Source organism: Sinocyclocheilus rhinocerous, unplaced genomic scaffold (assembly GCF_001515625.1).
Source record: "Sinocyclocheilus rhinocerous isolate Xijiao unplaced genomic scaffold, SAMN03320098_v1.1 scaffold919, whole genome shotgun sequence".
Lineage (NCBI taxonomy): Eukaryota > Metazoa > Chordata > Actinopteri > Cypriniformes > Cyprinidae > Sinocyclocheilus > Sinocyclocheilus rhinocerous.
In genome coordinates this window covers 347,689-361,108 of record NW_015637585.1, presented here as the reverse complement: position 1 = coordinate 361,108, position 13,420 = coordinate 347,689, and the positions used below count along the sequence as shown (strand labels likewise).

Sequence of the window (13,420 nt, the reverse complement as noted above, 5' to 3'; positions counted from 1 at the left end):
TTTATAATCATCAATAATCATCAATATAATCATCAAAAGATTAATGCGTGCCATCACAGGACTTGAGACACAAGACAAGCTCTGCTGTGACCGCTCTTTCATGTCCTCAATAAACAAAAACACGAGACTGCTTGAAAAATATCCAAAAAACTATATTTTCATAATCTTCTATTTATTTACGACATGTCCCATCAGTCAAAACCTTATTTTATGCTTTACATTGAGTTTATGAATCTAATATTTTAATGTGGTATGGAATCCACGTGAATAATGATTATTTATTAAATAAACATAAGAATCAATCAATATTAAATCATAATACACTCTGGACTAAACTGCAGCTGCTGGCTTCCACTGGTCACGTTAACGAGTGTGTCTAAACGACTGACTTTACTTCCAAGTTTTAAGTAAGCATGCAAAGATAAAACAGTACCTTTACAAGACTTGTTAACTGAAATGAAATGATAACCTGCATCTCAATGTTCATGCTATCCATTCTAAATAGTATGTGAGATTAGAATGTGTGTCCCAATCAAAGCATAGCATGTTGAAAAGAGTATGCCAAAAGTCCTCGAATGGTCTACTATTTCAGGTCGATTTTTAAAGTGTGGATCCGTGCACACTCTAATGGCTAAAATTGCCCACAATCCATTGCGCTTTGTCGAAGGATTCTGTCCATAACTACAAACATGAATAAAACGCGTTAGAAAAACTACAAATGTGGCGGATGCGCGCGATCCACGGTTAGGTACAAAAAGGGGTTTGAGTTACTAATAATGAACATTTAACCTGGTAAAACATTTTTATTTATTGTTATCCGTGTGCAACAGCAATGTGAACTTTTATAAACATCCATTTGGTCGTTAACTTTTAAATGCACCATTATGCAGAAAATATGAGCAGAGTTCTCCGCATGAAAGACCCGCGACTGGCAGATCAACAAGCTACTTCTTTTCTCTCCAGTACCGTAGGACGTTAAATTAAATGAAATGTGGAGGATGTTAACTGTGACATGATGATTGACAGGCCAGTTTACAGTGACAGGGTGCGTGTAATGCCCGGTTCAGACTACACGATTCTAGCCCGATTTTGCCACGATTTGCTCGACGTAGGGTGTCGTGGGGATTCGTAAACGACAATGGGCGTCGGGACGTAAGATTCCATTGTTTCAGTACGTGTAGTGTGTGTGTAGTGGACGACAACCGATTCCGCGTCTGCGATGCTTCACAACATCACGAAAGAAAGACTAGCATGTTTAATTTTTTTTCCGTCGTCCACGACGAGTTCTGTCACATTGGTGACGTTGACCAATAGCAGCACAGAAGCTCTTTCATACACAGGTTTCAAACGTGGCAAAACGAAAGAGAGATGATGGTGCTGCTAGGTGGAATTATGAGATGGAGGAAAGGTTCGTGGAGCTGTGGCAACATTACTCCTGCCTGTATGATGTGTCATCGAGGGACTACCACGACAGAACAAAGGAAGAAAAATGCTGGTGAACTATAGCGGAAGCGCTTCAGTAATACACGCGATGAATGGTCGGCAAGCAACGTGTAGTTTGACATGTTTCTTGTCCACGACAAGATTTTAGGAGTCAAAATCGTGTAATCTGACACAGTGACTATTGTGACCGACAAAAATATTGTGTAGTCTGAACCCGGCATAACAGGTGCGACAGAGCGGTCCTTTAAAGACGCAATTGTGTGACGTGATAGTATGTCCCAATGCTTGCCTACTGTTCTACTACACACTCAAAAGTGTGTACTTTTTCTTCACCAAAAGAGTACATACTTTAAGGGTGTAGTATAAATTGGCACATTGAGACGCAGCAATAATCTGCACAAACCTCTGCTGAACCGTGACTTGAAATGTGGTCTCGCGCTGATGATGTAACATCCAGGTAGGCACGCCCACAGCGGGTTATGATTGGTCGATCGGCAGGCTCAAATCTGATTGGCTAAAGAATACAAGTGTCCCGCTTGGGAGTAGTTCGCTGCCAGGAAAGTCTCAAAAATACACACACAAATTCAAGGTGATTCACACATTCACAGTCCATGATGAACTCGTGAATTTTAAACATTAAAAATGTTTGTACACACTTGTACATCTGTGAATTGTGTTTTGCATTTGTGAAACGTATTTTATGAATATATATTCGCATTTTGTGCACGTGAATTGGTTTTTGTGATTATATATATATATATATATATATTCGTGCACGTAAATTGGGTTTCATGCATGTGAATTGAGATACGCATGTGTGTATCATGTCTTTTGCGTGAATTATTATTGAGTCTAATATGCTTCCATAAAATGGCTACTACTGAAAATGGTAAATTCCTACAAAATGCAATAATGTCCAAAAACCACTAGATGGTGCCTAATGACCCCAGTTTGTTCGTTCTTTCTTTCTGTTTTCAAATGTTTGAGTTTAAAATCTAATTTAAACCATATTCAAATCATGCTGGAGAACATGCTCATCAGGTTTTTCACAGACTTCTGGAGTTCAGGCAGCTTTAGTGCTGCTGTCATTAAAGCAAATGCTCCTCTTTAGAAGAGCCAGAAGCTTCTGTTTTTAATCATTTAAAGGTTCTGTTGTGATGTCATAATAAGGCTCATAGATAACATCATATCCTTTACAACAATAATAATCAAAATTAAATTGTTTGTTTGCTGGCAGTTGATACTTCTTACCTCATCTGGGATTTGGAAAGACACAGCAAGTAACATACATAAAGCCTTAAAAAGACATGGGCTGGTGGAGTTCGATCTCAGAAAAGTTCTCATCAAATTCTTCCAAGACCAGATTATCTGGTCTATGCTATCATTAATTGTAAAGTTATTACTTTAAAAGCTTAGGCCTACTGTACGTAAGCAATAGTTTCTGCTTATTTTTCCTAAGCAATTTTTAAGTATAAATAGCTACCTAAAAGATGATTATGCAATTAAACCTATCCAAAAACGCAATTAAGCCTCTTGAAGCATGAAAGTAACATGTCTGAGCAATACAATTTACTTTGATAATTTTGGTATCTGTTGGAGCAGTGTGAACTAGTTTGAAGTAACCTTTCAATCAACAAATTCAACCATTTACTCTCTAAAAATGCATAAAGACATGATTGTATAGAGCAGGCCCCACTCTTTAACAGCATAATATTAAGACACATCAAAAACAACTCCATTCTGTTCACCTTATGAATTCCTCAAACATTACGAAATGGCCTTAATACCATCTGTCAATGGACTTGAGTCCTCGGGTCTCATTGATACTAATCTCAGTCTCCTTTAATTCTCAGTCTCAGCCAAAGAGCTCAAATTCAAAACATGTTTTCATTTAAAGTTGTTGCACTTTCAAGGCTTATGTGAATTAAATCTTCACTCAGGATTGTGAAAATACATGGAAGAATGAGAACAGTCCCACACACTCAATAAACAAGCACATTGTGCTGTTTACAGAAGGATTCTGACCTCATTATATCACAGTCCACATGGTAGCCGAAAACCGCTCACTGAAACCTGCAGTATGTAAACTGTGAGAGTTTTTTTTTTCTCCGTTTAAATTATAATTGATGGGCTGGATAAAATATTTTATGAATTATAAAGCACTATAACACACTTTGCTAGGATGCACCTTGAGGTATGAATCCAGTGATTGGACGGCTGGGTGCTGTTGTCACTGAGCACATAAATGCTTGGGATTCTGTACTGATGTCAAAATATCTGTTTTTTATTGAATCTGTTTTATTAACCACGAGTGCGTCCTGTTTCTGTTTTGCAAACATAAAACTAATGACGTGTTGATGCATTAATTGTTTGTAGTATCTATTGTTTGAGGAAACTGTGATTTTAATATTTCATAACTTCATTATCAGTGGTTATTTGTATGCACTGACCCAGTAGTAGGTAGTAGTATAGTAAACATTATTTTAAAGGAATACTTCACCCAAAAATTAGCATTTGCTGAACCCCCACCAGGTTTGTTTCTTCATCTCAACAGATTTGGAGAAATTTAGCATTACAGCACTTGCTCACCAATGGATCTTCTGCAGTGAATGGGTGCCGTCAGAATCCAGTAACAACTGATAAAAACATCGTAATAATCCACAGGTAATCCACACAACTCCAGTCCATCAATTTAACATCTTGTGAAGCGAAAAGCTGTGTTTCTAAAAAAAACAAAAAACAAATCTAGCATCAAGCCATTTTTTTACTTTAAGCCGGTGTTTCCCCTATCAATAATATTGCTTTCTCCAGTGAAAATATGAACAGTTCAAGCACTGTTAACGAGCAAAAACAGTTCTAAGTAAATATGTTTGTGGATTTTGATGTGAGAAGACAACAGGGGATGGATGTTTTCACTGGAAGAAGCGTTATCCTGAATGTGAATTACTTGTGGATTATTGTCACATTTTTATCAGCTGATTGGACTCTCATTCTGACGGCACCCATCCACTGCTTCCATTGGTGAGAAAGTGCTGTAATGCTAAATTTCTTCAAAACTGTTCTGATAAAGAAACAAACTCATTTGTGAGTAAATTTTAAGTACATTTTCATTTTGGCAAGCCATTCCTTTAATATCAATTCATCATGTTTAATACAGAGGGTTATTGAACTCATGCTTTTTGACTTCATTTTTACATAAGGCCTAATTTAGTTTTTGAATCTACTCTTTTTTTTTTTGTTGAGATCTATTATTCATGAAATAATTTGAATTTGCACATGATTTAAAACAACATTTTTAAACTCTGTGTTTTAGTTGCATTTTCCATTTTTATCATCTTGTATGTCCTAATGTGTCATTGACCCTTATACACGTATACATGTTTTTGAAATTTCAGGTATTTATTTCCACACTGGTGCCCAACAGTAGCCTGCCTTCTTTTGCAAATAGATTTACCAACTAATGATTAACAAAATTCCGCAACAGAACAGCTTGAACCTCTAAATCTGTGTGTGACTACACACATACTTAGTTTCTTCTATTATAAAAGCACCAACTTTACGTTCTTGTCACCACAAAACACCAAAAAATGTGCTTGATATATGTTTTTGGAGCACTAGCCATAACAAGTGGAGTTTTTAGCCAAGACACGACAACCTTACTGCCAGAGACTCGAGGTAAGCTTTATTTGTTCAGAAAACAGACTCTTACTCTCTCATGCACAGACACCTCTACACACACATATACTCCTACATACACAGACACAGCGTGTTGGATCTGTCCAAGCCTGTCTCTTTTCCTTCTCACCTCCCTCAATAGACCTGTTTGTAGCAGTGGGTTCATCTGTGAAGATACCATGCTCTGACGGAGAAGAAAAAGGGGTGGAGTGGAGATTCAACAGTTCAGTGCTTGTCTCAAGCCCTGTTCTCTTTATACAGAACAGCAGTTTGAAGGACCAAGGCATCTACACCTGCCACCAACTGAATGGAGATCTGATACAAACAGTATCTCTACACCTGGGATGTAGGTTTATGCGTATTTTCCTTTATTACTGTACATGTCAGTCTGGTAAAATGTCTCACTATTTTCCTATGAGACAAAGAGCTTAAACTGAAATTTCATCACTGTGTAATGTTTGCTCTATTCAGATCCCCCTTCTCCTCCGGATGTGCATTGTTGGTCTCCAAGTTACCCTAAAAGGGCAATATGCTCTTGGACACTGACTCCAGACCCAATACTTCCAACACATTATATTGCTACATACAGGTATCTTACACTCTTTAAAATATAGTTTTTTTTTTAATGGTTCCATGAAGAACCTGTAACATCTATTGCATCCAAGTTTCCATTGTACAAAATGTTCTTTATAGTGGAAAAAAGGTACTTCACATCAGGGCCGTTTCTAGGCAAGGCGAGCTAGGCGGTCGCCTAGGGCGCCACCAGCTGAAGGGGCGCCAATGAGCGCACGTACTGGCACTTTTAGCAGGGTTGTGATAAAGAGTGGCACGGTCACCCTGATATATGACTGCCGCCCCCACTGGATCCCCCAACATTATTGGGCTAGAGTACTGTCAATCTGACGATGCCTGTATGCCACTAGATCAGAGTGCTGTCAATTGCTGCCTGATCGTTGCATGCAAAGTTTGCATTTGGAGCGCTCAACAACGCCATTAGATCAGTGGGCTCTGTCAGTGCTTTGGCAAGGTAACACTTTTTTTTTGCCATGCAATAAAGCTAAGTTCAAAGGCCAATTTAAAATATTGGTACAGCAAATAAAGTGCACAAAATCTGTATTTTGTTTAGGGGGGGGCAATAGGGATTTCAAATTGGCTAGAAACGGCCCTGCTTCACATTATTACAATGTTTTTCACACTAAGAAAAAAATTGTTCTTTTTAAGAACTGTTCAAGAACTGAACCAAGAACGGCTCTTCTGTGGCATCATTGCAAAAACTGTCTTTTGGAATCTTTATTTTTAAGATTATACAGTATATTAAATGCTTTGTTAAAACAAGTTTGAATTGTAAATGATTGCCTTTTAATGCTATACATATTGTCTTTATAAATAATAGTTTGGTGCTTTAAAAAGTATGTGATAGCACCATAAAATATCAGTAAATAGGCTCTATATTCCAAGTCTTCTGAAGAATCTGCGATAGCATCTGATTCATCATGAGTGAATCATTCAGACTGGTTTTGTGACCCAAATTGATTCATTGAAAAGATCCAACTCAAAAGAATGATTTGTTCATGAATCAAACATCGTTTTTAATAAATGAGCATTGTGAGTAAATAATGACAGAATTCTTGAATGAAGTGTACCTTTAAAAGTGATGATAGAGGTGATGCATTTAAATATTTCTTTATTTTGAATATTGAGCTGTACTTTAAATTGTACACCTGTTGTAAATTGCTCGAATTGTATAAGTCACCTTATTTTTGATGATTTAAAAAAATAAAGTATAATTGTGCAGAATATTTGCTAAAGTTCTTCTCGATTTTAATTTAGGAGCTTTTCAGACCCGCTGTCAAGTACCCGTCAATGCCAGAAATGGGGAGAACAAGACAGGCAATGTGCGTTAGAGCAACTGGAGATCTTTGCAAGTGAACCAGCTCTCATCAACATTACAGCTGTTAATGCTCTGGGTAGCACAACACGCATATGGCCAATTAGTTTTGAGCAGATAGGTGAGATTTTCATAGTCCTCTTTTATACCATTTCATTTATTCCACTGTCTTTATTTGTATATTTTTTTAAATGTTAGAATATTATAATAAAACCTAATCATATGAATATGAAAAATTCTGACATTCTAAATAGAAATAAGTATTTACATCCAAAAATATCAGTTTAAGCTTTGGCTGGTCTATGTGAGAAAACCTTACTGCTGTGTGATGAAACAGCTGCTTTTGCAGTATCTTGATGCATATGCCATGAGCTCATATTGAGTGTTTAAATTCTTGTCCTTGGTTGGTCTGTAGTGAAACCTGATCCTCCGGTGAATGTGAGCGTGATGGTAATGCCAGGCAGGAAGCTGTCTGTGCAGTGGGGTCCACCACCCACTTGGCCAGATCCTGTCAACTTTCTCCTTAAATACACAGTGAAATTCCACTGGGGCAAACCTGAGACAGCAAGAACAGTGAGTTTCCTGTGTAAACCATGTTCAACGGTGTTAAAAGCAACTACATGCCTAGCTGTAAAGTACTGAAACAAAAGGCACCAAACAGAACGCAGTATTTGAAAAGTCACCTCATGCTACAGGAAGGACATATGGTCTTTTAATACTTTAACAATCTTTGTTTTCTAGCTGGGCCCTTATGAGTCTAATAAAATGGTTTTGAGTGGTCTGGTGGCAGGGAGGACTTACTACATCCAAATATCTGCAAAGGACTCCCTGGATGATGGACAGAGCAGTGACTGGAGTGAACCAATAAGTGCCACTGTATCTATCAACTGATGTGGTGAATCATTACATTACACTACATTAACCAAATGTGTTAGAATTATTATTAATTCTTATTAGGTCACTAAAGGATAACTTTGTTTATAAAGGCAATGACAACCAATTTGCAAGCTCAATGTGCAGAATCTTGTTCATTCAAAAAATAATAAACACCCAGCATGGCTCCACTTGCATGTAATCACAAAGCCTGTAAGCATGTTAAAACTGTTCTTATCTATTCTTTATTACCTAACTGATTTGAACTGGTTTGTGAAACAATAAAAATCACACATTTTCAAGAAGCACAAGAAAAAAACAAAACAATGTAACAAAGTAACAAAGCTGTACAGAAAAGTTTAATAAAAATGTTTTAAAACAGGTATACTGGTGTTTTTTTTATTAATATAGTAGTCAACATTTGAAGTGGATCAAAAAAGTTAATCAAAGTTGTCCTAAGACAAGAACGCATTTTGGTTTTAGGTTTTAGGACAATTTTGATGAAAGGTTTTGATCCACTTCAAATGTTGACTAATGTATTGTCTTGTAGTATTATTTATACACTCTTATAGAATTTAACAATATTTTAAATTAGTTTTTATATTTTCAGTTTTAATTTTAGTTTAGGTTTAAGTAAGTTTGTTATGTACTTTGTAAAAAAAATATATATATTATTTTTTAGTCTATTTTTTATTTAAGTTTTAGCTATTTTAGTGCTTCAACATATTTTTGTTAGTTGGCAACATTTCTAATTTTCATTTAAGTTTAAGGTTGTTAGTGTAATATTTATATTTTATTTATTTTCATTTTATTTGATCAATTTGATTTATATAGTTTTATGATTTAATAGTTTTCATCATTTAATAATAAGTTTTCTTTATTAGTTAATTTATTAATTTTTGTTTTTGTAATATTTCTATTTAGCTTTAATTTATATTTAAGCTTTGTAATTCAACTTAAAATGTGTTTATTTCTGTTAACTGCAACTCATTTTATTTCAGTTAGTTGCCAAGGCAGCATTTCTAATTTTCATTTAAGTTTGTTAAGGCTAAGGTTTTTCATCTGATATTTATATTTTATTATATTTCTTATTTATTTCAGCTTTATTACATTTTCAATTAAAAACAATATTTAAAAAAATAACAATTATAAACCCATTCAGAAAAGTATTAAAGAAATAATTCGCACAAAAAACAAAAGATCAAACTTTTTATTTTATGAAATAACTGATGGAAATGAAAATGAAAAATGTTCAACATCTCTTTACATAAAAGCAGATGTCAGGTAATGAAGATTGTGACTCGTCCGAAAACTTTATTTTTCCCTTAACATAGTTTTTTTTTTTATATACAGCCAAATCCTTTTTATAAGTACCCACAAAGCAGTGCATGAAACCCTTCAGTCTAATACGTCAACAATCAGTGGTGTTACAAACTCCGAGTGACGAACACCCATGGAGAAAGACGGTGCACGAGGCAGGTGTGCCGTCACCTTTTCTGGGCTGTGTGTGCCTGGACCAGGCTTCCGAGTGGCATCGGTGGGAATATTACATCGGCTTTGCAGGGAGAAAGAAGGCTGTCTGTTCAGGTAAACGCTTGGCTCTGTGCTGTTGTAACGGCCGGGTCCTGGGGTCATGGACAGGTCCTCCGATGGGCCGCCTGCTTTCCTGCGTGCTGACATGGTGAAGCTGGCGCTGGCGGGTTTGTGGGGAACGTGAGAGCCGAAGAGGTTGGGTAAGGTGTAGCGGTTGGGGGCCGGTACAGGATCCACAATGCGGTAGCGTGTGCGGAAGGCCATGGTGTAAGTCGGAGGTCTGTGGTGAAGGTTCAAAGGTGGAGCTTTCTCAGGACTGTAGGCTCCGGGTCCAGGAGTCTGGAATGTATCAGCTGATCAAAAACAGAGAATCAGCAACTTCTTTATATGATTATGCATCCCCTCTTAAAAGTTAAAGTGAATATGACATAAAATGATGCTATTTGCTTTCTGAATACACATTACCATTCGTACTGTGCATGATTCATCCAAAAAGTGCATGTGCATGTTATTCCAAAAAGAAAAACTAAACTGTTTTTTCAGATGACATTACCAATTTCTCTCAGCGAACCCTTACATTCTGGCAATGCCCATAATATATACAACCAATCCCAGATGGATAAAATTTAAGCCCAACTCATTTTTTTCCCTTATAGAGTGAGAGTTTCTTATTGAGCGCCCACTTTTTTTTTCAACCTCAACATTACAACCATATTTAAATATCTGACAAAAAGACAAAGGTACAAGTTTGTGTACTTAACTGCTTTACTGAGGGAAAGAACTACAATCCCATGATGCAGCATAGCGAAAGACATAATCGAAATAAAAACAATGGATAAATATAAAACTAATGATTTAAAAATGTTCATTATGTATATAAAAAAAAAATGCATATACCAAAAATGCAATTATTAAAGTAGTTTGAGAGTGTAGGGAGAGGGACTCTCATTTGCAGTGCTTCATGGGAGTGGGTGGGGAGTAGAGTTTTTTGGTGCAATTTGCTTGTTTCAAATTTCTTTGAGGAATCATGGGAAATGCCGCTTCTCACTAAGGAATCAGCTGTTAAACATGATTTTAAAAGAAGTTGAAATATATATGCAGTCTGCTGGCTCCAACAAAAGCATATAGCCTAACATAATTTAAAGGGGTCATATGATGCTTTTTTAAAGATCATTATTTGGTGTATTTGGTGTAACAGAATATGTTGACATGCTTTAATGTTCAAAAACACATTATTTTTCAAATACTGTACATTATTGTAGGTCCTCTATGCCCCGCCTCTCTCAAACGCTTCGTTTTCTACAAAGTCCCTCCTTCCGACAAGCGCAGTCTGCTCTGATTGGCCAGCTGACCCAGTGCATTGTGATTGGCCGAACACCGCAAGCACTCGTCGGAAATGTAACGCCCCTTACCATAATCGTGAGCTTCATCTTTCAAAATAAATGTAAAGACAGAGCCCGAAAGGGGAACAGAGTCGCGTGACAGACAGTGATGAAGCTGGTATGTGTTTGTGATGTGACCCCCCCTCTCCCTCTCTCGCTCTCTCTCTCGCTCGCTCGCTCGCGCGCGCACACACACACGATGCTCAAAACTCCGCATTTGAACAGTCAATAGCAAATACTTAAACTAATAACAAAACAGTAGCTGATTCAGAAGCGCCAGATTGTCATAGCAAAGTCAGAATTACCTCCTCTCCTAGGTTCACGAAACGGTCGTCCATAAAATGCATTGCTGTTCTGTTGTAAGTAATCTTAAAGATTCCTAAATGCATCTACTTTCGGAAGGCCAAATAAAGTGCTTTTGCTTTCGCCTAGAAACACACAGCGTCTCTCTGACATGGCTGCTTCAACACTAACTGCGGTTACTGAAACCACGCCTTCTTTCTTTGCGTGAACATTTGGGCGGCATTATGCTAATATTTCCACATAGTGAGGTAGATATGTGGGGGCGTGTTAGAACCAGCCGTTTTAGGGGGGCGTGGCAGAGTCTTAACTTTGATAAAGAATATCTCTTTGGTTTTGAGACTTTAGTCTTTGCAACTTCAGGGATCTTATCTATGCACAATCAGCTTGTAACACTCCAAAGAGAAAGGACAACTTGAAATCGCATCATATGACCCCTTTAACAACCTTGTAGCTCATAGTAGGTATGACTTTAAAAAGTTATCTTTAAAAAATAAATTCCCCTATGGAGAAAATGAATGGGATTTTTACTTATGGAACCTGACGGTTGCACTCTATTGACTATCCTGCTTTATTCATGAATATGTAACGTTACAGAAGTAAAATGTGTTGCGTATGCCATTGCATGTTAACTTCATACACATCAGATCTGTGTAATAAAAAAAGGTGAAAACTCACCCGTCTTCTTCTTTTTGCCCAGCATGGAGTACGATGGGGTACCGTCTCTACCAAAGCGTGTCATTTTGGCATCTACATGATATTGCGGTCCTGGACTGGAATCCACAGACACCACTTTTCAAAAGCAACATTATGAGAAAACACACCAGAATTTAGTGAATTACATTTGGCAGACACTTGTATGCAAAGCAACATCATTCTCAGAAAAAGGCTGGTAGGAAAGCTGTCACTGAGATGGTAAAAGGAACCATTTAGATACTAATTTTAGGTAATAATATGTACCTTTAAAGCAGCACTATGTAACTTTTTCTGTGTTCAAAATTTGCAAAATGTATATAATGAGCGAGTACATCATGAATTCATCTTCCAAACCGTGTATTTGTCTTATTCCGAATCATACGGTACACTTATAATAAGTACTTATATTTGGACTATTGTAGCCTGGTCGGGTCGTCACCGCTGCGGATTAACACATACCTGCGTGAATCGCCATAGACATTAACTTAGAGAAGTAGCTCCGGTTGGAATGTTCTTCCGCGGGATGTGTGCAGTTCTGTTTATTAACCGCTAGAGCGCCAAAAGTTACATAGTGCTGCTTTAAAGTATTTAAAGGTTGAGGGTAATTGAGGTACAAAAGTGTACCTTTCTGAAAGGGTACCGTCTCAGTGTCAGGTTTTGTATCATTTTTTCTGAGAGTGTTGCTGTCGCTAGTATCATGCTCTACTTTTTGAGCTAGAAAAAATACTATTTAAAGTTAATTAAAATCAAACATATGGATTCAAATCAAGCATGTGGATTTTATCAGCTTAATATGCCAGTGAAATAACATTAATCATTATATTGCATGCTGTTGTTTGTGATATAAAGTCCAGATGTGCAAGGATTTTTGTATGAATACTTTGATCAGACTGGGTGTTCTCAGTTTCTTCCATGAGGAAGCAGGCGTTACATGTCACTAATTAGGCGAGTAAATATTTGAGTGTGTGTGTAAATCCACCTAATATTTTAGTACTGCATAATAGACACTAATTAATCTATGAAATTATCAGTTCATATGAGTGCCAGGTTGATATATATCCAGTTTATCCATGAACATGTGTGTTAAAAGCATTCTCAGATGACCAAACCCAGCATTAGTTGAGTGGATCATGTCATCTGTCAGTGTGAGAAGTGTTTGATTTCATGTGGTGTCACTCACTGTTGCTGCTCATGCGGCTGTGGAAGGAATAGGCCGGGCTGCTGGGTTTGGTGTAGTCATGGTTGATGTAACCGATAGTGGGTGGAAGAGCATAACGCCCCGGCCCGGGCCCTGCGGGCATAAACAAAAACACAGAGTGCGGAGCCTTTTAGCATTTATTACTGAAATTGTGTTGGGTAATTAATGGAAAATAATTTGTGAATACAATATTGGTTAACATTATTGAGTAAAAAAAAAAATGCTGTACTATGGTTGTATTTATAAGTAGAATTATGATCGTTAACTAAAACTAGAACTATTAAAAGCAATTTTTATTAATTGAAATAAAGCTATAAAATATAAATGAGATGGAAAAACTAAATTAGAAAAGTTGAGGCAAAAAAATTACTAACTGAAAATAAAAAATAAAAATAAAAATGAAATTAAAGTAATTAAATATATATATATATA

At 36.8% G+C, this 13,420-nt stretch overlaps 2 protein-coding genes across 2 annotated transcripts in view; one reads left to right on the top strand and one right to left on the bottom strand.

Moving 5' to 3' along the window:
• Window positions 1-4,910: 4,910 nt before the first annotated feature.
• Window positions 4,911-8,261, top strand: ebi3 (Epstein-Barr virus induced 3). Its single transcript, XM_016564138.1, has 6 exons — window positions 4,911-5,118; window positions 5,261-5,464; window positions 5,590-5,707; window positions 6,949-7,127; window positions 7,422-7,579; window positions 7,748-8,261. The coding sequence occupies exons 1-6, from the start codon at window positions 5,031-5,033 to the stop codon at window positions 7,895-7,897; spliced, it is 897 nt and encodes a 298-aa protein (XP_016419624.1). The 5' UTR covers window positions 4,911-5,030; the 3' UTR covers window positions 7,898-8,261.
• Window positions 8,262-9,149: 888 nt separating this feature from the next.
• The window catches only part of LOC107749223 (outer dense fiber protein 3-like protein 2), a 5,850-nt gene continuing 1,579 nt past the window's right edge, over window positions 9,150-13,420 (bottom strand). The window contains exons 2-4 of the mRNA XM_016564317.1: window positions 12,971-13,081; window positions 11,773-11,886; window positions 9,150-9,765 (exon numbers count right to left, since the gene is read on the bottom strand). Of these exons, the coding sequence (XP_016419803.1) occupies window positions 9,278-9,765; window positions 11,773-11,886; window positions 12,971-13,081 (713 nt within the window). The 3' untranslated portion in view covers window positions 9,150-9,277. The remainder of the gene's footprint in view (window positions 9,766-11,772; window positions 11,887-12,970; window positions 13,082-13,420) is intronic.